We start from the raw sequence: 23,935 nt of genomic DNA, 5'->3' as shown, positions 1-23,935 counted from the left end.
TTTATATAACACTGTAAATATTAAAAATATTGAACACAAATGTTGCAAACAGTTAAAACCAACCAGAAGAACAGGATCTGTACTGAGAAAGAGATACCAAGATTTTTGCATTTTATATCATAGGGAGTAACTGTAAGGCTGATAAGTTGCTTGCTTCCTTCCTTTCTTCCATCCTTCCCTCTTTCTTTCTTTTTTTTTTTTTTTTTTTTTTTGAGGCTGTTTCAAACCAAGACAGAAAGGGGTCAAAAAACACCATGTATATTTTGTCCTCGAAGATTAAAATTTCTGATAATACCACAAAAGCCTTGTTCTAGATGATAAAGATGCTAAAAGGAGATGTCGATAAATGAGGTTCAAATAATTATTAAGAATAATAATTGCAACAATAAAAACATCATTATATAACCCACTACAGGAAATTATCAGAAAAATGCAGGCATGTTGCAAGAAGCCATTAGGAACAATAATCATAAAAATAATACGGTATATTTAAAAATTAATATACCTAACAATGGCTGAAATGCACATTTAGTTGCAAAAAAAACTTCTTTGAAAACTAATGAATGTGCTCTGACACTAAAACAAGGTCCTTCCTGTTAGACCTACTCACCAAAAGTTTTAAATTTGCTTTATAGAAGAAAACTCTTATAAACATCAGTGCTAGACATATAAAATGGAACCCCTTAAAAAAACTATTCTCTAGTAAAATGTATTCATAAAACACTTTCCCTGGAGTTTCAATTCTTTATCTTTTAAAAAGACCCATGTGGGACACGGGAGGGGGGTGGTGTGGGGGAGTCAGTATTACCGTATTTCCTGTAAGAGAGTGATTCTTAATCCTTCTGGGGTCTCACATCTCTGAGAAAAGTGGTGAGAGCTAAGGACTGCCCCTGCCACCACCGCAGGAACGCAATGCAGGTGTGTTCACAGACTCGAAATGCTGTCTATGGTTTCAGCTCTTCCATGGGCTCTGGTCCTATAAATTGCAGCCTGTGAGCACCAGGCTGATGTATTAATGATCCCCAAATTTCTAGCTCTGGTCCAGGTCCAGACCAGATTCAGAAGAATGCGGGGGATGCACCTAAAGTATTCCCATCCCTGCTCTGATCCCTGAAAATAACAATAAAGCCTTACTTTGTATCAGATACTGCACTGAACCCTCTCTAGCAGGCTCCCACTTAATCCTCCCCACAAGACTATGATACAAATACAGTTGATACAATGAATACAAACGGAGAGACTGAGGAGGGAGAGACAGTGTATGCAAGGGCACTGACGGTCATGACACCTCTTCTTGCTCAGAGCTACTTTGCAATTATTTCTGATCTAACACAAATTTAAGTAGATATCTACAAAGCCAGAAGACGGCTCTAGATGTCTTCTACATGGCTTCCTTGGGAAATGGCCAGGTGGGTCTAACTGAAATTGCAAAATGCAGGTGAGTGTCTTTTAAATGTCAGAGATAATTCTTGGTCTGTATTGTCTCTCTTCCAAAATACATTCAGACACACAGTCATCTCTAGAACCTAACGGAGGAAATGAATGCTCGGGTTTCTAGCCCATGCGTTTCGAAGTCCATGGTCTACTTGCTGGTTCAGGTGGGCAAAGATTCGGCGCAACTGTCGATGGGGAAGAAAGTTTGGGTCATCAAGAATATTTTTATCATATGAATAGCCCAGAGACCTCCTGTATCACCCACTGGGAAGTACTACCCAAATGGGAAGTACTGTTCCTTTTCACACACTCCCCTCTAGATGTTTCTTTTTAAAAAGAATTATTTCTTTTTTCAAAGTCTCTAATGCCCTATATTCCCCCTCTGTGTTTAGGGAAGACAGGAGGAGATGGACACAAACTATTCTACACTCATTTGTACCCTGTAGTAAGGATCTGGAGTCCTGTAAGGTGGGACCTTGGTCATATTTAGTCTTGAGCAGTTTTTAATTCCTAATGCGTACTCTAGAAAGGAAGAGTAACTTTTTGGAAAGTCTACCTACATATTGTTGGCTCATCTGCTGATCTCTCAAAATTATGGGCACCCACCTCCCTCCATGTCCTTTAGTTTTCGGACTCTTTCCTTTTTTCTCACCGAGTCCTTGTCATGGAAGAAGTCTAGGAGCATGAACACTAGGGTCAATGTGAAAGGAGAAGACAAGAATCATGAATTAGCTGTGACCAGTTCAATAAGAGATTCTGTATAAGTCCAAGGCTTTCATGATACAGAGACACAGGACGCTGAGTGTGTGAACTGTCTCCATGAGAAATGTAAACTCCAAGGCCATGCTAATCCCTATCTTCCCACTGCCTGGCTCATAAGGGAGTCTTAATATCTGCTGAATAACATGATGAAATGTCCTTATTACGTGTGTTTGAAGCTTTTGAAGAAACTCTATGAATAATACAGAGGCTGCTTTTCATAAGCACATGTCAGCAATACCTTGTTTCCAAAATCCTTCCGCTCTCTTTCAAGCAGCTCTTCCTCTCCCCCCTTTCAACCTATCCATCCTAACTACATACAACAGTATTAACAATAACTACCATTTACTGTTTTTACTAAGTGCTGAAAACTATGCTAAATGTTTTACATGAGAAGGCTTAACTTTCACCACCTTATGGAGTAATAGGTACTTTTGTTAACTTCCCTAGTTCACAAATGAAGAAAGGGAGGTCGTGGAATAACTTTTGGTCAAAATGCTAGGAAGTGGCAAAGCCAAAATTCCAACCAGGTAGTCTGTGGCCAAAGTCCATGCACTTAATAAATCAGCTATAGTCATAACTCAGAAGAATCAGAACTATGTACCTATGTAAGGTAGACCAGAAGCATCATCTGTTTTTGGAATGGCTGATAAATTTACTTGAGTGCATGAAAAAATAAGATGGAAAAAAAAAAAAAAAGTAGAAATCCTTAATTCAACTTTGACAATTAAAGGGAGAAGCTAGGAAGTAAGATTAAAATCCAAACTAATTTAAAATATTAACCTATCAACACAGCCTCATAAATATGAGAGTGCCTTATGTAGACTAAAGAAAACTTTATGATAAGATCTGCTGTAACTGGGGGTGTCCTGGTGGCTCAGTCAGTTAAGAGGCTGCCCTCGGCTCAGGTCATGATCCCAGGGTCCTGGGATGGAGCCCCACATCAGGCTCCCTACTCAGTGGGGAGCCTGCTTCTCCCTCTGCCTGCCACTCCCCCTGCTTGTGCTCTTTCTCTGACAAATAAATAAAATCTTAAAAAAAAAAAAAAAAAAGAATTGCTATAACCTGTTCTCAAAACCCAGAGTTTGGAAAACCAATAGGCAAGATATTAAAACTGAGAAGGGAAAACCAAGAAAAAATTAAAACAAGTGAGTTTGAAAAATAAAAGAACAGAAGTAGTTTCATTAAGGCATAAAATCTGCATAAGAAAAGTCTTTTGAGTGGTAGTCCCAAAGAAGGTTGCTCATTTAAAGAAGAGGTCAGAGGAGGATATATATCTGCTTCAGGGGAAGAAATGGGATATTTGGAGGTCTACACAGAATGGGATCAATGCCAAATTTGCTTTCCTTTTAGTGTAAAAAAAAAAATTCTTAAAAACACAAAGAAGAAATCAAGGCCAAACCAAGTTGGTTGTATATCCATTAGACAGCTCACAAGGGAAAAATACAAATAGTCTGTGTATACATAGTTGCTGGTATATATCGTTATGAACTATTCTATTCGTATTGTCTCTACCATTGACAATATGATCGGTTGGAGCACATTAAATAGTACAGTATTTTCACTGGGCCACTGAGTTCACGCCTATGTAGAGCCTAGACGCAGGCAAATAGCATGAAACCCAGAAGCCGGAAATGTTTCTCAGTTTAATTACAACAATAAAATCTTAGGGACCTGTCTCCAAGAGAGGATAATTCAATCAGATGAGTACATAATAAAACACAGACATATTCTTTACTATGGTGATTACTGCAACGTCCTTGGAATTGAGGACAAATTTTTATTTAGCAGTGTGTGTTTCCTTATACTTTATAACCCAGACTTAAAAAATGATTCACATTAGTATCTCATTAAAGTTGTAAGTAGGTATCATTCTTAGATTATTCACTACCAGTTCCTGGAGGATGGCAGGAAAGCAACAGTCTGCAAATAAGTACATATTAAATCCATTTATTCCAATCAGTAACTGTTCAAATCAGTGTGCATGCCGCACACCCATTGGTTTGATGTTCCTTAATTGGTACACACTGTCAATTACTGAATGCCTTGTCATAAAGGATTATGGCAGTGATCTAATTCTAAATGCCATAAAACAATTTCCTTGGACCCCCCACATTAGGTTCTCCCTCCCCATAAGAATTCTCATTCTAAGATTAGAATAAAACATCTCAAATATTTTATCCTGTTTGGAAGAGTCACTGAATTTGAATTTTAACAACTAGAAAGTGAGGAAAACAGTCTGTGTGAGTGTGCGTGTGCTCACTTGTGTGCACGTGTTTTTGGAAGGAATTTTGCTGCCCTAACATGGGCAATACACTTTTGAAAACCTGTTTCGATCACACCTTTTTTTTTTTTTTGAAAATTTACATATTCTATTCCTTTTTATAGATGGGAAATTTGGTGAACAAACTATCTATACAAAAACATTGCTTCTTACAGGCGCCCTACCCCAGCAAAATACTGGATTTCAGTTTGGAACACTACCCTAAGACATTCCAAGGGAGTGAAAAAATATGTTCTTGATTTATGTCAGTCCAGGAAAAAAAGAGACTTCATGGAAAAAGTGCTATGAGATAAACCCCATTTCATCAAGTCAGCATTGCTGGGAAAGGGCCATTATAACCTGCAAAGCTTTGTAAAGATAACCGATAGAAAAATATTTGGTGTTCTCCCTTCAGTTTAGAATTCCACGCCCCGGGGCACCTGAATGGCTCAGTGGTTAAGCCTCTGCCTTCGGCTCAGGTCATGATCTCGGGGATCCTGGGATCAAGCCCCGCATCGGCCTCTCTGCTGAGCAGGGGGCCTGCTCTCACCCCGAGCCTCTATGACTACTAATGGCAGGAGCCCCGGAACGCTTGGAATGCAGACAGCACGCTGACTTCCTGACTTTGGCATGTACACAGTCTACGCAAAGAGATGTGTGTTGTTCCGCGTGTGATACAGGTGCTCTATGGTCTTTGCACGTGGTGTGATTTCATCTGCCGATCACACACCTACACCTGTCGGTAGTGCACATCTCCTTTAGATCTGCACTCTTGACACAAGCAAAACCACATTCACTTAGGATTTCCTAGATTTAAAAATCATCCGGTCCGTTTTGGCACCCTGATCTGGGAACTCAACTATCCAGAGAAAAACTGTAACACAAGCATTTTTTACATTAATGAGTATTCGGATCTTTACATTGATACGATGAACTTGGTTATGACTGTGGTTAAAGTGATGTCTGTGTAACACTAACAGGACTAGTGGGCAGGAAGCCATAACAATATGGGAACAATATGGCTTATGGGACGCCCTAACAATAACCTATGGATCGGATCAATATCAGTGAGTAGCATTTCTGGGCCGCTGTCATTGCTTTTGCCTCTGTGTAAAATTTAGTATTTAAGAAAAATTTCTAGAATAAGACTTGTAAGTAATTATGTAAGATATATTGGGTCTTCCTCTTATTAGTTTTCTTGAAGACGCCAGGGAAGACCATAAACAGAACTGAACAATCTTTAACTCACCTAAGATAAACTGTAAGTTGTTTTGGGAAAAATAATAGATCACTGGCTTTTTTCACAGGCAAATTATGCAGAGAGTAATTTTTCTTTATTTGTGGGTGAGAGGAGTCTGTGCAGATGTTTACCTCTTGCATTTTGAGCACTTACTTTGCTGCTACTAATTACCTGTCTCCTACACACTGTTTTTCACCGGTCAATGTCCATACATGGTATGTAGCCTACTAATTTCAGCTGAGAAAAGAACTGGAGGCAAGTCTAAATTTTGGAAGGCGGTATATGGCACTTTCAATAGTTTACAATTTTCTTAAATCTTTCACAGTACCAATTAATTTCCCTTAAGTCATTTTTTTTGTTGCTGCAATTGTTACTTTTATTTTTGCAAACCACGGGTCCTGTTATCAGCTACAATTTATATTTTGCTGAATAAATAAAATTTATTACTGAGACATCAACGACATTATTACTGCAGCAGTTTCTACAAAAATTCAATCTTTTTTGACAGGTTCAAAGATATTAATTTCTCTTTATCACAGAAGAAAATTAATTTTTGCCTACTTCCCTATACACATACGTGCAAAAACAGTTTAAAGGAGACAGCATAGTCTAGCGCTCAAGAGTATGGTATTGGGAATGATTTCCAGCTGGGCAACCATAAAGAAATTAGGTAACTTCTCTGAGGCTGGGTTCCTCCAATGGAGGTTTAATTTTACTTATTTATTTACTTACAAAGGTTTTTACTTCTTTATTTGAGAGAGAGAGAGAGAGCCACCCCTGTGCTTGTGAGCAGGGCAGAGGGAGAGAGAATCCTCAAGCAGAGCAGGGAGCCTGGTGTGGGTCTCAATCTCATGACCCAGAGGTCATGATCTGAGCAGAAATCAAGAGTTGGCTGCTTAACCAGCTGAGCCACCCAGGTGCCCCTCAGTAGAGATTTTAAGATATTCTATCTGCTGAGGTTGTGAGGATTAAATAAGTGTTGTATGCAGGGAACATTGCATTGCGCCTTAGCGCATAGTAAACACTCAATAAATACTAAGTAGTATTAATTAATCTTTTTAATAAGAGAGTTTAGAAAGGACCGACGCAGGAAGTAATTGGCATCTTTTAAGAGACTCTGAAGAATGAAAGAAATCTCACTTTAATTGAAGGAGTTGGGAATTGCCAGTCGCTTTTCTCTTCAAAGTCATGAGGCCCACTCCACCCTACTAATGTCAGGATAAGCCTCCTTATTCTCTACCTCCTCCACATCGTCTCTCTTTCATGGGAACCTTCTTTATGTGAACTGGCTAATTCCCAGAGTGGGCATAACTCCACTCTCATAGCAGAAGTTTTCTTCTTTTTGGTCTCCCATTAACCCTCAGCTGGTGTAGATGCACACTTTCCAATCAAAATGTGACTCAGCTTTTCGGAATAAACACACCCCAACTTGTCCTTCTAGACTGTGTGTTCCCTCATTAGTAACTGTACTTAAGCAAGGCAAGTCCCTATGTCCCAATGGCGTATAGATATCTTTATAAATATCTATAAATAACAAGTCTCTTTTTATAGGAACTACTTGGAAAGGAAGACACGTAAATACCCTATTTTACATGCATTTCTCTATCCTTGCATTGCAACTTTGCGGACAATTTTTCATTTTGCTCTTCATTATCAAGTGTACTGAGCAGATATGATGGAATATATGTTGCTGACTTTTTGTAGCAGAATGCTATTAAGTCTGGGGGCACCACTGTTAAGCACAGGAGGAAACCCACTCTCCGCTGAGCTGGTTCCCCCAACAGGTTGTGGTCGTTCCTATGGGTGACATGTGGACACATGAAATTCATGCAATCATAGCAGACACACACGTAGGCTTGCATTGCGTGGTTTGTACCTATACTGATCACAGTTCAGAGGACAATGCTTTTGGGGGCAGGTATGTGTCATCTTACAGATACCTGTTTTTTTAATGGCAGGTATATGGTGATTTTTTTTTCTCTGCACACATCAGTGCATTTGGAGTGGGTTACTCACATGCATAATAATCACTCCTGGGGACTCATCTTAAAAGCCAAGAGTTGGGAGTGTATGTGAAAAGCATTATTTTACCCTTCATTGTTCATGGGGGGACTAATTAATGAATACCTAATGCCATTAATTCACAATTAGATCACTTATGTTTAACCACATGCTTTCTATGCATACATATATAAATATTAATTTTGAATAGAATGATAATCATTCAGCACCATAACAATTAAACAGCTGTAACCTGTCTCATGTGTTAAGTGACGGAGCTGCAGGCAAGCTCCGTAAGCAGATGGTCTTACCCACCCATGCTCAATGTTAAAGACTTTTTAAAAAAAGAGGTGTTGACAAATCAGAACAAGTAGGCATAGTTCTAATGCAAATCGGCCAATTTGCAATGTAGATTACCCTAAAAACTAATTTGGTGTACAGGAAAAAATTAAGCTCTGTTGTTAAAGGAAGACATTATATTACATTTGGATATAGTAGATTCCCCACCAACATAATTATTTGCTAATTTCATTCAACCAACAGAGTTTAATGGAAAAGCAGCTGGCAAAGTATTCATATTTATGGACTTCCTTTGACTGCTCCTTAATTTATCCAAGGCACATGTCGGCTAAACCCTAGGAATAATAGCCATATTTCAGACAGCTGTTTCCCAGCTTCACGGAAGAGGCACTCGAACAGGAGAGGGTCAATGAACCCATCATGAAGAAGAGCAATAGAAAAAAACTGGCTCCAGTCACACCATAATCTGTGAATATAAGATGTTAAGTATGAAAAGAGAGGAGAGGTATGGCTTCTGTGTGGACTCACACCACAAACACACTTGTATTTGAAAAAACTGGGAGGTGGAAAGGAACTGTTTTAAGATGGAAAAAAGCTATTTTCAACTTAACAAGTTCTGCCATTGTAAGGATATTAATGTACCATTGCCGGAAGGAATCATAGCTCTTAAAATTGTGGGCTTCATTCTTCCGCCCTTACATCAAAGGGGATGCAAAGTTCTGACTTTTTCTTTACTCCGCTCTGTAGGAAGGTCCTCTACACAGAACGAAAAGGACTGAAGAGTTGCGTGAACACCTCACTAGCTGGCTGGTTCTCCGCAGTTGCCTGGCTTGGGTCTTAAGGAGAATGGGCCTATTTATAACCTGACGCTCCTTACAGTCTTTCTCTTCCTCGCTACCACTGTAAAATAGCTGACCACATACTACTTTGCACCCAGTGTCGCTCCCAAATTCCTTGGACCCAAATCCCTCAATAAAAGCCTTCTGATGAACTTGGCAAGAATTGAGAGTTTTCCATCTTTATTTCTAGTTGAATTGTATATCCTGTCACCTGAGCTTTAAAACCTCCCTATAGTAGATTTTGGTGGAAATTCAGGTCTTAGATGGTTTTTAAGAGATGCAGATCAATGAGGTGTTCCAAATGGAAAAAAGATACTATAGTATATTAGTAAAGGAACACAATGGCTGGCGGTTAACAAAACAGTATGATATAAATTTGACATATGACTGGCTTTTCTTCAGATATCATGTCTCTCCATAAACTTTTAAAAGAAAATTTAGGGGCTTGGTTGAGGGTTTGGTTGAGCGTGGACTCTTGATTTGAGCTCAGGTCATGATCTCAGGGTCATGAGATCAAGCCTCGCACCCAGGCTCAGTGGGGAGTCTGCTTGAATTTCTCTCTTTCCCTTTCCCTCTGCCCTTCCTGCTTGTGTTTTCTCTCTCTCTCTTTAAAATAAATAAATTGTTATTTATTAAAATAATTTAAAAAATTAAAATTGACATTAAAAAATTAAATTGACAAGATAAGAAATGAGATTTTAAAAAAAGCAGAAGGGAATTCCTAGGTATGGGTATATTCATACTTAAAAAATCTGTTATGGCATATAACATTTTAATTCAGACTAACGGATTCAAAAATTCCCCTGGCATAATAATTATAATGGATAAATTATTTCTCCAAGATGCAGAGCACCTACACAGTAAATTATTTGATGAGACTTAAAAAAAAAAATCAAAAACTAGCTAGAAAACTAGTAAGTTCACTTGAAAAATAAACACAAGACCGTAAGAAAGGAAGAAATCAGGTTGAACAGTTCTAAAGAAATCAGGCATATTTCAATGATACCTAACTGATCATAAAACAACAGAAACAATCAGCATTTTCTTATATATTGCTGCAATTTGAGAAACATGACAGTGGATTTAATCCTCCATTTTCCCCTGAGCATACTGCCTTGATAGCTGGTGGCCGTTACAGTGAGAGACAAGCAGGAATCAGCTTAATTTATAGCAGCTGTTGAGACCCACGTTCTATCACAAGAGGAAGATCGGGGGGAAATCTGTACACAAATAACGACCATAGCATAGAATTCATTATTATATGACTCTAAAGTATGTGAAGCCTATTTTTTCTAAAGAACTCAGAATTCTCATCCTTGTAAGGCCATGTGTAAATCATCTGTATGGAAAGATACATGTTCAATCCAAATACATTCACCCACAAAACAATTACTCCATTCAGAACTGAGTTTTAGAAATTAAAAAAAAAAAAAAAAAAAAGTCCCTGAACTGTAGAACACATTTAACATTTCCTGAAAGCAGATAACCATCACCGAGGTTTTACGTCTTGTGGATGTCGCTAGGTCGCTGCTTCTCTTCTCGGGGGATAAATTACACAGGAAAGATGGGACAGAGCACAAGGGGGACTCAAATGCCGATGTCAACAGTAAAAGTTGTTTATGTCTACAACAGTTACTCCCGTTCTTAGGGGTAAAGAAACGGAAGTCTGGGGAAATAAATCATCAAGATGATGAGAGAACATTGATCAAAGTGGTCCCCGGGACTATGATTTCACTGATGGTCACACAACAAATCAGGTGCAAGAGCTACATGAAGATCCAAATCCAGATCTTCTTGAGGATGTGTCAGACTGAAGGATGTAATTCTAAGGGGGCTCTTGAGATCTTATGAGACCTACGTAGGCAGGTTAACAGAATGAGGATGGGATGCTACGGAGTTAAGTTGTAAGGCGCTTCACAAAAACTTGGTAGAAGAGTCGAATTTTAACAACTCTGAAGATTTATAGGATACCGGTTGCTAAAGTGAGTAGAAATGAAGAGTGATGCAAAAACCTTCACACGCAGTAGAGAAGACAAAACTATGACAGAAACACAGTCAAACTTATTAAAGTTTTGAATTTCAACCACTAAATTCACTTTTTTTTTTTTTTTAAGATTTGTTTATTTTAGAGAGAGAGAGAGAAAGAGCACACATGCATGCGTTAGTTGGGGGAAGGGCAGAGGGAGAGTGACAGACTCTCAAGCAGACTCCCAGCTGAGTGTGCGCCTGATGCAGGGCTCGATCTTACGACCCTAGAATCATGACCCGAGCTGAAATCAAGAGTCGGAGGCTCAATTGACTGAACCACCCAGGCGACCCCGTAAACTCATTTCTGCTGATTGATGACTCCTATAACCTAAGCGTGGAGTGAAAGACTCCTTCAGTCCCAAGCACCGAGCTGTCCCTGCTGCAGACGCTGGCTGCCCCACACCAAATCCGCAACGTCCTGTCCTTTTAGGCTGAACTCGGTGCATGTAAAGAGAACAAACTCCTGCAACTGACACAGTGCAGAGAAAAACCACCCAAAGCCCAGGGCAATTAAAATAGCAAAACCGGTTCCTGGGTGGCTCAGTGGGTTAGGCGTCTGTCTTTGGCTCAGGGCATGATCCCAGGGTCGTGGGATAGAGACCTGCATCAGGCTCCCTGCTCAGCGGGGAACCTGTTTCTCCCTCCCTCTCTCTCTCTCTCTGCCCCTCCCCTCTGCTTGTGGGCCCGCTCTCTGTCAAATCAATAAAAAAAACAAGTCTTCAAAAAAAAAAAAAAAATCAAACCAGCTATCATACTGTCACCAAGATGTCCTTCTTCATCAAAATGAAGCAAAACGCAGCATTGTTGAATTAAGTAGTAAAATAAGCATTATCTCTGTGATAGTTTTAAGAAGACTGAAACTGAGAAGAAGGGCATTGACAACCCACTAGGGCCTCCCCCATTCGGAAAAGGTAAGTTTTGCCTCTTCGGAAGAGAGCAGAGGGCCTCATTTAAAAGAAAAAAAAAAAAAGATCCCCAGGAGCACCCGGCTGGCTCTGTCTGTGGAGCACACGACTCTTGGTCTCAGGGCTGTGAGTTCAAGCCCCACACTTGGTGCAGAGATTGCTTAAAAAAAAAAAAAATAAAATTTAAAAAACCCAGCCCATTCTGAGGGGAATTAAAGATTTAGATTACCACATCTAAACTGGGAGCTGAATGCACAAGAAAATGAAACAGGAAAATGAAAAGGCAACCTTGGGGAGCCTCCATTGGGCACTAATTTATCTCAAAGGGAAAAACAGACATCTAAAAACCAGCCTGGTTCTCAGATCATGGGTGATACACAATGAGCTCTGAGGGGGCTTTCAAGGTTCTCCGAGGAACTGCTATTCTCTTTGTCACATTAAATTACTTAGAGTCACTGGGCCTGCAGAGCAGAGAGGCTCTTAAGAACTTGTCTTTCTGGCATGCCCCATGGGAGGCTTTTCGGCCTCTGTGGACTTTTATTGCTAACCAAGTCAGCTTCGAAGAATTTCCTTCCAGTCCATTCTGTGCCAACTCACTCCTGCTGACCCTCCCTCCACCATGTTTGACAGATCACGAGGCATCCCTGTCCACACTGTCAGGGTGTCAGCACCTGGAGGGGAGTAGCAGTTCTTGGAACCAGCAAGTAATCCTGTCTTTCTGTTGGCTAATTCCTCTGCACACAGGTACAACTCAGGAGGGAAGAATCAGTCACTGTCACCTCGTCATGAGTGCCAGTTCCCAACAATCACCGCAACAGTAAGAAACATCTAGATGGTGTTTACTTGTGCCAGGTCCTGTTCTAAATGTTCTTCCACATGTTGGAAGTCCTTTCACATGCTCTGTGACCCTCTGAAGCTGTGCTGTTTTCATTCCCACTTTATAGATGAGGAAATGGAAGCACAGAGGGCTTAAGCGGTTTCCCCAAGATCACACAGGGATCGAGTAATAGAGCTGGGGAAAGAGGCAGACCCAGGTTTTGTGGAGTTTGAAAATTATATAGTGTGTGTGTGGGGGGCCCTCATTAAGAAAAAGAATACAAATTATGAATATGAAATTAGGTATAAGGTGAGGAGTTATTTAGATTAAGAAATCACAGGGAATTATTTTTGAGCTGATAAATGCCAAAAATGTCAGAAAAGCACACAACATTTTTTATTAAGTGCCTGACATGTCTCTAATAAATGTTTTTCTTTCTATATTTTTGGGCAATATTTATTCTTTCATTGCCTCTTTATAAGACAGTGATTTTGTAATATTTTCTATAGAGAGAAAGTGAAGATAATTCAGCCTTTATTCAATGCCATTATTTAACATAGTTCTCATTACTGATAGCTTAGAAAAGTTTCATTGGGCTTCAAAATGTGTTATTATTGATGCCAGGTTAATTTTTTTGGCCTTATTGCTAAGCTGGGAGGACTTTATTCTGTAATAAACAAATCCTGACTACTCTGAATAGATGACATTCATTAACTACTTTGTTATGATAGCTTCATAGAATAAGTTTTAGATGATTTCACTGATATGTGGAATTTAAGAAGCAAAACAGACCAACATAGGGGAAGGAATTAAAAAAAAAAAAAAGAGAGGGAAGCAAAGCACAAGAGACTCTTAACTGCAGAGAACAAATGGAGGGTTTCTGGAGGGAGGTGGGTGGGGGATGGGCTTTAAGGAAGGCCCACAGTGCTCTATTCTATGTTTGTGACGAATCACTGAATTTTACTCCTGAAACCAATATTGTACTATATGCAACTAACCGGGATTTAAATAAAAACCTGAAACAAAAACAAACACAAAAGAATATCAGGAATTTTCTATCATCTTTGTCAGCATCAGTATTCCATGTCACATAGACAAGAAATCTTCTGCGAGGCTTCTGTGATTCAAGGCTACATTGTAGCGAGCAGCACACGTGATTTCACACCCCGATGAACTCAATTTTGCAACACTGCTCCCAGGTTTGTGCCCTCAAAAATGCAAGAATTCGGATACATTGCTCAGAGACGGAATAATGGTCAAAAGGAGAAAATTGTGGCAAGTTTATAATTAACTAATTTCCTCTCTCAAGTACATTTCTGACAGGAGAAAAGGTCCCTTCCGATGAGGTATTTTTCAATACATCTGGGCAAGAGGCATTTTCCGCAGACTAACTTCCGTTTCCGAACAATTCAGACCTTGTTTCTCCTCCGCTACCTATTTACTTCTGGTGCCTGCTCCGCAGGACAAATTCATAGCTTCACATCATCTCTGACCCTGGACTTCCTTTCACGAGGTGAGTCAGCAGGTGGTAGGAGTATCCCTGGGTGGCTGGTAATAACCACCACAAACAGCAATGATTTCACACCTCATAAATATATCCAATTAAATCTAAACTAAATGGATCCCCAGCTCCAAGTCTCCTTAGCTGAATCCTCCAAGTGCCCATAGTCACTCCAGGGCCATCCTATACAAGGAAAGGCGAGATGGAAAGGAAGTTGAAGAGCAAAAAAGAAAAATAAAGGTCCTAACTGATTCGCAAGTTTTTGATGAACATGTGACCCTATAAACCCACGGTCTCCTTATAAGCTCTTAGAAGGGCCTGTGCAAGTGAAATGCTCTGACCTTTTCCAGTTTGACGATAAATAGGTCACTGGACCTGCTAGGGACCCAGGCAGGTGGCACTGGAGACCCTTTTACAACGACTACATCACTCTGACACATGTGAAGCCTGAAGTCTCCCAGAGCACTCATTTGCAGGTGTCACGTGGTACCCAGGATTCATTTAAGGGAGACTTAAAAAGTTTCAATAAAAATGTAAAAAAGATAGTTTCTGTGTTATTAAAAATGGGATTTGCAACTTGGAACATTACAGAAGTTACAAAGAATATTGATTTTGTAATCTAAGTGAAGCATACTTCAGAGTGGTCATTCCACCCCCCCTACCCCCACTGAATTGCCACCTATTTCTAAATTTAACAACTAAAATGCTATTCTTTGAGCATTATCCTGAATTAGAGGATAGAATTAGAACCACAAGGCTGAGCTCTGTCCACACTGGTAGAGTTTTGATCTTTCTCTCTTTTGCGCCCACATTGTTTGGTGGTTAACTCCCCCAGCTTTGTGTATTTCATCTTTAATTTCTAATCTTCTGCATCCCAAAGCCCAGAGCGACCACAGTATTTAACTGAGGGAGGCAGAGGACTGTATGTCTAAGTTTTGTCTGAACAAACAAAGCATGCCTTTGTGATCACTAACGATCCCGTTTCCCAACGCACTAAAGAATTAGAATAAAAACAAATAGCTGGTCTTTTGTAGCTTAAAGGAATTAGGATTTCCCCTAGGCCAAATTTCCATTTGAATTGCCTGAAAGTACATGAAAATCAATGTAGCTCAATAAACAACTCTGTGTGTGAGACAGCACTGGAAGACAGATACCACAATAGACCGACTGATCCCTCCTCTTCCTCCATCCTTCCTCCCCCCCCCCCCTTCCTCCCTCTTTCTTTCTGAAGGCAACCCCTCTCAAAGCCCTCAACTCAAACATGGAAACTTCTGGTAAGCCATATTAGGTTACATTTTATAACAATGAAATGAAAATTTCACGTTGGATGGCAATTTTGTTTCATTTACTTATTTTTAGACGTCTCGGCACCCAAAAAACACTGCGGTCTGTGTCATTTATACTTCTAAAGACTCTTGTGCATTGGACACCATTTGCTACGCATTTTCACAAGTGATTTACACTACAATAGCCCATTTGATTCTAACAACCCTATGGGGTACATAATATAATACAAGGAAACATACTCAGAGGTTAAATGACTTGCCCAAGGTCATACTGATAGTGTAGGCAGTTAGATATGAGCAGGAAACAAGTGCTTTCCTATGGAAACCAGGTTCCAAACAGCCAGCTGGGTCAGACCCCGGGGGACAGGCATGCGGTCTCCCCTACGATGACCATGATCCTACAGTTTCAACACCACGCCCCCACGGAGGAAGCCTGCCATGACAGTTCTAACAAGGACCATAGAGAGCCAGAAGCTCTCCCTCTTGGCTGGTAGGAGGAGTCCCTTAGATGACTGGCTGTACCCTAGTCATGAACGACCCTAGCAATGACCCATAACCTGTTCTAACATAAAAAGGAAAGACGACCCTGAACCCAATAGAGCTGCCCCCTCAGGGCCTGCCACCTCTCCCATCTGGACAGTGTCCTTTTGCTTAAATTGCCATTAAACCCTTGCTTGGTGAAGAGGTTGGCTCGGAATTCTTTCTTGGTCCAACTCAAGAACCGAGGCTGGGGAACTGGGCCTCAACCACTAGCAACACACTATGTAAATTCCAAAAGTTCCTTTTTTGTTTCTTCCCTTTGTTCCCCCGCCCAAAAGATCTTAAACATTAGAGTATTCTGCTTCAAAATCACGTACGTTACATATTATTATAACCATGTTAAATTTGGGGGAAAAAAACCACTGAGGGCTAGGAACAGTTAAGATACAAGTTACTGTGGATCAATTAAATTAGAGAGCTGATGTGAAAACATATCTTCTTTTTCATTTCTTACTTTTTCTCATTTATGTTACCACTAACTTGCGTAAGAAGTATCAAAATGTCACAGACGAGCTGATCAATAATTTCCTAATGGATAAAGAAAGAAATTCACAAATGGAAGGTAAGGGAGGCATGCAAATGCCACAGGGAAAAAAGCAAAAGCTAAATCAAACTGAGAACGAAAAGGGAATCCCCTGCTTAAATCTCGTAATTTTCCAAATAAAGCAGAAATCACCAATAAATTTTGGAATTGTAAGAGACCTCTAGGGACACTTCAGATAGGGTCACTACTCAAGAGACTTAATGGATGGAAAAAGTTAAACAGAATTCCCCTCTTAAAAATATTCCCCAAACTAACAAAAAGAACAAACAAAAACCCCAGTGTTTCACAACTGAATTATTACAGTATTATCAAAGCTTATAGGGATCGAGATGAAAACATTTCTTTGGGATCTCATTCCAGGATTTAAATATGTCTTCCAACCTGAGGTTCTTCATTCTATCTAACCACTATTCGAAGAGCAAAAGCCCACGTTCTCCATTTCCGTCTGTGGGGAAATGGGAAATCCCAGTCAGCCTCCAGGAGACAATTCACCCAACCACAGACAGATCGGAGCCTTCCCTACGTTTGTAAGAACCTCCATGGCAGCTAACAATCAAACGTGTCATCCAGGCCCTAGCCCTGTGCCACTCACTCCTTGAGGTCACAGTCTCGCCTATGACCTCCAGGGCTCTCAGATACAAATGGGTGACTGTAGGGACAATCATCTTTCAGCAACTGCTACCAAGAAGAGTTCTTGGGGAAGCTACGGGTTAGTAATGCTCAAAATGTGATTAACTTAGGATCCATCCTTGCCCTGAATATTTAGCTGTATGGCACTCAAGAGCTGGGGATTCTGTGCACAAACATCTGTTCCGCAGAGGCCCGTGTGGCATCTGCCTTGCTTCCGTGGCTAATTAACACCAGCACAGGCCAGAGAGCAGTTTTCCTGTCTTTCTCACCAAGAAGAAGAACAGGGAGGGCTGAAGCAACTGAAGCTGCCTTTACATGGACATAGACTCTGGTTTCTGTTAAACACATCCACAGTGAACTTACTGAATTCGCCCAAGACAAGCATCTCCCAGTTAGCAGACCTGCCCTTGATTGATACAGAAATGTTCTGGCTCATTTACAGAGAGATGGCCACATCGTATTCCAATTACATCAGCTCCTATTTACAAAAGCACTTAATTACAGTTAATATGTTTTAACTTGCTTCGGGGCCCTCTCCCTATTCTTACATCTTTCCTATCTCACGAGAAACAAAAATAGGAACATGAGTGTGATAATCATTTGACCCTCCCATGGAATGGTCACATACAAAGGATGACAGGGTAGTTGAGCAAACTGTGCCGATGCTATTACCAATAAACTATGGTAGTGATAACTGCTGGTGGTTAATTGCTGTGGTTCAATCATGGAACTAACTTCTCTTTATTTACGAAAGGGTCCAACAGTCATAAATGCTTTTTGGGGAGGACAGGAGAAATATTTATTTTAATCATGATACGCTGGAGGTAGATGTCCCTTGGGGCCCCTGCGTGGCTCAGGGTCATTAGATTGAGTCCTGCGTCAGGTTCTGCCCCGCATGGAGCCTGCTTGAGATTCTTTCTCTCCTTCTCCTTCTGCCCCTTCTCCCCTCCCCTTCTCTTAAAAAAAAAAAAATAGATTTCCCTTTGCCGCATTTTCCATCTGCATGCACCACAAGTCAAAGTCTAGCCCCAGAAAGGAGAAGGACTTGGGACAATGAACTTGATGATTACTATGCCCAATTTGCTGAACACATTATTATTATTTCCTCTAAGAATAAGAGGAAAATATGGACACATTAATAAAAATATAAAGACGGAATCTTTTCAGATAGATAGGATGTTCAGTGAGCACTCTAAACTCACAGCCCATTTTACTATCAAAATGCCTATGGTTTTACGAAAGCGTGAATAGTTTATGAAGACAGTAAGATGACTAATGAAGAACAGTCTTTGCTTTCCATTGGGAACTTTTGTTTGCTTCTAACTGTTTAATTTCTCCCCCATTTCTCTTTCAATTAACCTCTCTGTTTGTATTCAATGAGATGGCACACAATACGGGAGAAGAAGAAAAATCTGGCTGATTTAGGCGTGTTCTTTCATAAAGTGGCCACTTCTTTCAGCCAGATGTGTGAGTGTTGAAAATGAGAGGAAATGCACAGAAAATAACTATCCCAAAAGAGAAAATGTACTGTGGCTTCCTGGGTTGTTTAAACCTGTGGCTCACAAAAGGTCTCCTTTTAAATGGCCCCTTAGGCTTCACTGTGGTTGTACACACAGGTTGTAGAAAGCCAGGAAAAGGATTTGGATCCTTGCAAGCCAAAACTTGCAAACTTGGAATAAGTAGCTCTCATAGTCTAAAAGAGCAAAACAGTGATCTGAGGTTCTCTACATCTTTTAAAGGGTCCACTCCGAAGATTCATTTTTAGACAAAGCAGGTTCTTTATTCCCACATGCTCTCATGGAGTGTAAGAGCAGCAAAATAAAATAAAACAATAGAAAATGGAATTGTTAACAACCACGGCAAGATATGCTAAATTGCACAGAAAAGACCTGTTACTAACAAAACATCTTGTGTGCTCCCAGACAATGGAGAAGTTGTCCAAGAAGAGTTCATCTGTAGGAAACTAACCAGGTACTGTTGCCTCAGTCAGGGAGCACATCAACAGAATGATTTATTTAGTAACTGTTTGCGGGCAATTAAATTTGCCTACAGAAAACTTTACAGTACACTTCTTGCTTTTCCAAGCTGTATATCCATCCACATGTGTGCTGTTTTTCCTAGGACCCACGTAGCCAAAAATGTAACAACCCCCCCACCCCGCCCCAGCTAGAACCACTTCCTTTCTGAGGGGTATGCGGGTGGTGGGGTCATCCCAATTTAACGGAGTATGATTAGAGGTCTCTCTCTCCTGCCCTGCCTCTGCTAATGTGGGCATGCTGGGATTTGGGGCATGGAGCTATTGGGTCTCGGGTGCCGCATTATCCTGTCCACAGAAAGCGACACAGATTGTGGTTGTCAACTTTTTCTGCTTCAGTGTAGTTCACAAGTGTGGTTCACATAAACAATAGGCAGCCATGGCCCTGGGAGGCTTTCTTAAGGAATAGAGGAGGGGAAAGCCATAGCAACATCATGGTCATGAGCACGCCAGCAATGTGCCCACTTGCAGGTTTCCTCTGGGGGAACTCTACGTTCCCGGATGTAAGGCGGTGAGCTCCTAGTCAACAAGTGAGACCCTACAGATGGTTCCAGGTGAGAGTCAACACCAGGGGCCTGACCTATAGAAGTCCGCAGGGCTGGTGGTTGGCTGGCATCTAGAAGATTGGATGTTCTTTACAATGAGAGGGTGATTTTGCCTACCGGGAGAATCTTTCCCTCAGAGGATCTTGATTTTTGGTGGTTGTGGCTGACAGAGGTGCCCTCTTAGAGCAGCCGTAATAAAAACCTCTCAGTCTCAAACGGGCTTCCCTCAACAGAAGCAAGTGTTCCTCACACACGTGTTGGTGTAGCCCACTGTGGGAGAAAGGTCCATGCTCCACGTGACCGCTCTTGGTGAGAGAGAAGGAAGACAGGAAGCCTGTGCATGGATTTCTCCAGACACCACCTGATGGGGGCTTTTTCCTTCCTGACAGTTAGGAGCACAGGTGCTCTGAGTCTGTGAGCCCTTCTGTGGACCCTCACTCGGGGGGGGGGGGGGGATCACTATCCTTAAAACAGAGGCCAGCGGTGTCAATAAGATCGGAAAGGACCTCACTTGAAGTTCCGTAAAGGCTGTGACAATTTATAAAATGTATGTGATTTCAACTTTCCCATGAAAAAATTCCTAGTCAGTTCCTGTAAGCAAGAAAGTTAAGTACATACTACTTAGAGCTGCACCAGAAGAAGATTATCTTTACAGATACTGAGACTCCCTCCAACAGTTTTACTAAATTATACCCTATGGACACAAAACACCATACCTCAGATTATGAAATTTTTGTGGGACTGTGTCGTTTATACTGAACATTGTACACTTTCATGGAAGTAAGGTAGACATTGATCACCTACGTTTGTTATGTTTCTTTAATTAAATATTTAAATTTCAGTGACTCAAATGCTAAGAAAGCAAAGGCACTGAAGACCTTGAAAATACGGTACTATGTATGTTTACTATGTATGTTCTGGAAACTTCTGCCTCCATGCTAACTGCCGTTTACGTACCAACATTTTGATCTTAAACACTTATTTGTTTTATTTAACCTATAGAGTTTCACCGACATCTTATCTGAAGAAGGGTTAGCATATAACTTTTAGAACATCTAGCCTTGTGCATTTCCTTCTATTTTACTTCTTGTGCTGCTACAAAATAAAGTCATTAAAAAAAAAATCAAACCTCTTTTTCAAAGACCCAAATATATCGACAGGTGCTAAGATGGTTGGCGCTGGAATCTAGGGAAGCCAAAAAAGGCCCCCCTGTGGTATCTCTTTTAAAATGAAAAATATTGCTGTTATGCAATGGCCCTATGGAACACTGAAAAATAATATTCAATGAAAGCATCTTTATAGGAAACAAATGAAATCATCTTCGGGTGAGTCCATTTTTGCGGCCATCGCAAAACACAGGGAGTAAAAAAAAAAAAATCCTTGTACTTCATACATGTGACAGCTGCTGGAAAAAGAACTGAACCGCCTAGGCAACATGGGCTTACTTGAAAAAGCAATTCAGGAAATCAGCTTTTCCAAGCGGGGGTGGGGAAAGCAGCCCGCGCCACCGGCCTGCGCAGGGCCGGAGCGGGGCCGAGCGACGGCGCAGTGCTCACCGATGGTGCAGTGCTCTCCGTTCCAGCCCTGGCTGCACTCGCACTTGCCATCCTTGCACGTGCCGTGCTCGGCGCAGCGCGGGTGGCAGGCCCTCTGGCTGCAGGCGGCGCCCGTCCAGCCCTCTTCGCAGCGACACGTGCCCCCCATGCACACTCCGTGCGAGCCGCAGTCCACGGAGCAGATTTCTGCATGGAACAGAAGAAGCAGAGCAGGAAGGGCGGGGAGGGTATGGGGAGGGAGAAAGGGTGTGGAGTGAGCAGGGCTCCATCTTCAACTCAAAAACCAGAACCATTGAAAAATACATGAAAAGTATTTATAGACTCAGTACGTTTTAGCATCCACTCGTAAGAAATATACATGGTAAAAGTTAACTTCTTCAGTCGTCATTTAATTGCAAAGGCTGCTGTGATTGGGCATAAAATATACAAGAGAATTTTGTTACAATCCCCTATTATATGTGTGTGTGTGTGTGTGTAAACACACACGGACGTTACTAACAAAACAGAACACACCATTCACAAAGAGAGGAAAAGACACAGGTAATATATCTCAGAGTATCGTCTGGCAGCTGAGGGCATACATACAAACACATGCATCAAGTTAATAGAAAATTAATAGAATATTTCAGTGTCGAAGCATGTCTGGTATTTAACAGAAGTTGGGTTTCACCCCTATAGCAAGCATTGCAAAGGGACTATTTTTACTCCTAATGTTTAAATTTCTAAAATATTCAGAAACTTTTAATTAAAAAGAATCTTTTTTAGGACCCACTTCCGCTTGCTTCTGATACATACACATGCTGGTTAAATAAAAGATATTGTTTTTCTTCCTACTCAGTAAATTTGTACTATGGAACAGATACAAACCACAATGGAAACCCAGTTTTAAAATATAGGTAACTACTGAGTCTGTCAGTGGAAAAAGTAAGTCTTTTGGGTACTAGAAATGACCAAAGGACTTCAAAACAGTAACGATAGTTTTGATCTCTAGAAAGAATTCAGAAGGATATTTTATATTTTACTTTTTACATATAAAGTTAAATAGAATCAACGACTTCTTTTTTTCTACCATTGTAAGACCACTGCTTGGTTCTGGTTTCCTTGAAAAATTAAAAATGCTGAACAATAAAAACCTGAAAGCATTTCTAAAAACAGAAAATGGACTGCAGCCTTGTTTTTACAAGAAAAAAACAGTAACTGTTTATATAATCATGTGCTCCTGCTCGCTGCCCAAGTAACATTTCTCAGATACTTTAATTCCGTCTCTGGGCCTGCAGAATTTTAAACACTATATCAAGGCACTGTGAGAGTTGTAATATTTCTTATAAACAACAGCCAGGACTATTAACGGGAAGAAAGTGGTATTATGTTTTCTCATGCCACATTTTCCATCTCGTTTGAATTAAATTTTTGATTAAGAGATCCAAGATGGTGATTAACTTCAGACGCACAGAACGTCAACTCAGCTCCAGAAGAGAGAGGTTTCTTTCTGAGGTACCCCTTTTATTCAATCTAATCAATTTTTCATTAGGGTGAAGGTGTTTATCAGCGTTTAGCACACTAGCTTTGAGCAAGGTGCGTCAATCTTTGTAATGAACTTATTAATTAGAGTTAATTTAATTGAAGTGGAGTTGAAGGGCTAATTAATGGACAAACTGATGAAGATAGAGGAAAGCTCTGTTGCTTTCAAACCTCTAAACTTTCTGATGGAAATAATTCATTTCTTCTCTTTTTGCAGCTTAACCAAATGTTTCTGCAGGTGGAGAATCTACTCTTATTGAATTTGGATATCTGAAGGTCACTTCTCTAACAACAAAAGAGGGAGCTGGTAAAGTGTTTTGCTTTGGGATTCAGTTAGTTAGACATTCCTAATAATGCTGCTAGTAAACTTTCAGCCACAAATGTAAGTGACCAGCAATGTTGCTGTAAACTTCAAATGACAGCTGTGCCACAGGCGGATAAATTGCAGGCACATGAACGAGGATATTTTCAGAGGGCGAATAAATGCATATTTGGTATCTTCCCTGATAATTCCAAGTAAGTTTTCTGTCTTTCTGCAGCTACTAGCAAAGTTTAATAAAGTCCTATTTTTTTTTCCCACCTGTGCTTAATTAGTTTCTTCCAAGAAGAGTACTGTATTCATGATTCAACTCTCTATACTGAGAGTTTAGTATGTTTTTCTCTTTGCACTGGGGGTGTAAAGATGCACAGGAAGAAGATCTTCACCCACTATGTCTAGGCAGTCATTTTATACACTGGCAAAATTAGATTTTCAGCTGGCAAAGTAATTATATCAGCATGAAAAATAATCAGTCTAAATATGTAAAACAATGATAGGTGATTTTGGCAGTCAGTTTAATCTTTTAATTAACATCTATACTTTTTTTTTCCCCATTCATGGCAGTATTATTTTATGAAGAAGACTGGATTATCTTTTAAAATTTTATTAAAAAAATTTTTTTAACTGATCTTTATATCCAGTGGGGGGCTCAAACTCACAATCCCAAGATCAAAAGTTACATGCTCCATTGACTGAGTCAGCTGGGGGCCCCAAGGCTGAATTGTCTTTTGAGCTACAGTGTCAATTGCAGATATCCTTTGTAAAATAATTCAGGTAATGTATTAAATAACACTATATGAAACAGAAAGGGCTGTTTCATTATTTCTTTCCTACTCCGATAATTGTGGGAGACAAATTAGAATGGCAATATT

General features: G+C 40.4%; 1 protein-coding gene across 7 annotated transcripts in view; it reads right to left on the bottom strand.

The window, feature by feature from the left end:
• TENM3 (teneurin transmembrane protein 3) overlaps positions 1-23,935 on the bottom strand; it is a 433,328-nt gene that overhangs the window by 78,061 nt on the left and 331,332 nt on the right. For all 7 annotated transcript variants that reach the window (XM_059384375.1, XM_059384378.1, XM_059384376.1 and 4 more), the window contains one exon: positions 21,224-21,409. In XM_059384375.1, the coding sequence (XP_059240358.1) occupies positions 21,224-21,409 (186 nt within the window). The remainder of the gene's footprint in view (positions 1-21,223; positions 21,410-23,935) is intronic.

This window comes from Mustela nigripes, chromosome 18 (assembly GCF_022355385.1).
Source record: "Mustela nigripes isolate SB6536 chromosome 18, MUSNIG.SB6536, whole genome shotgun sequence".
Lineage (NCBI taxonomy): Eukaryota > Metazoa > Chordata > Mammalia > Carnivora > Mustelidae > Mustela > Mustela nigripes.
This window is presented reverse-complemented; position numbering and strand designations above follow the sequence as displayed.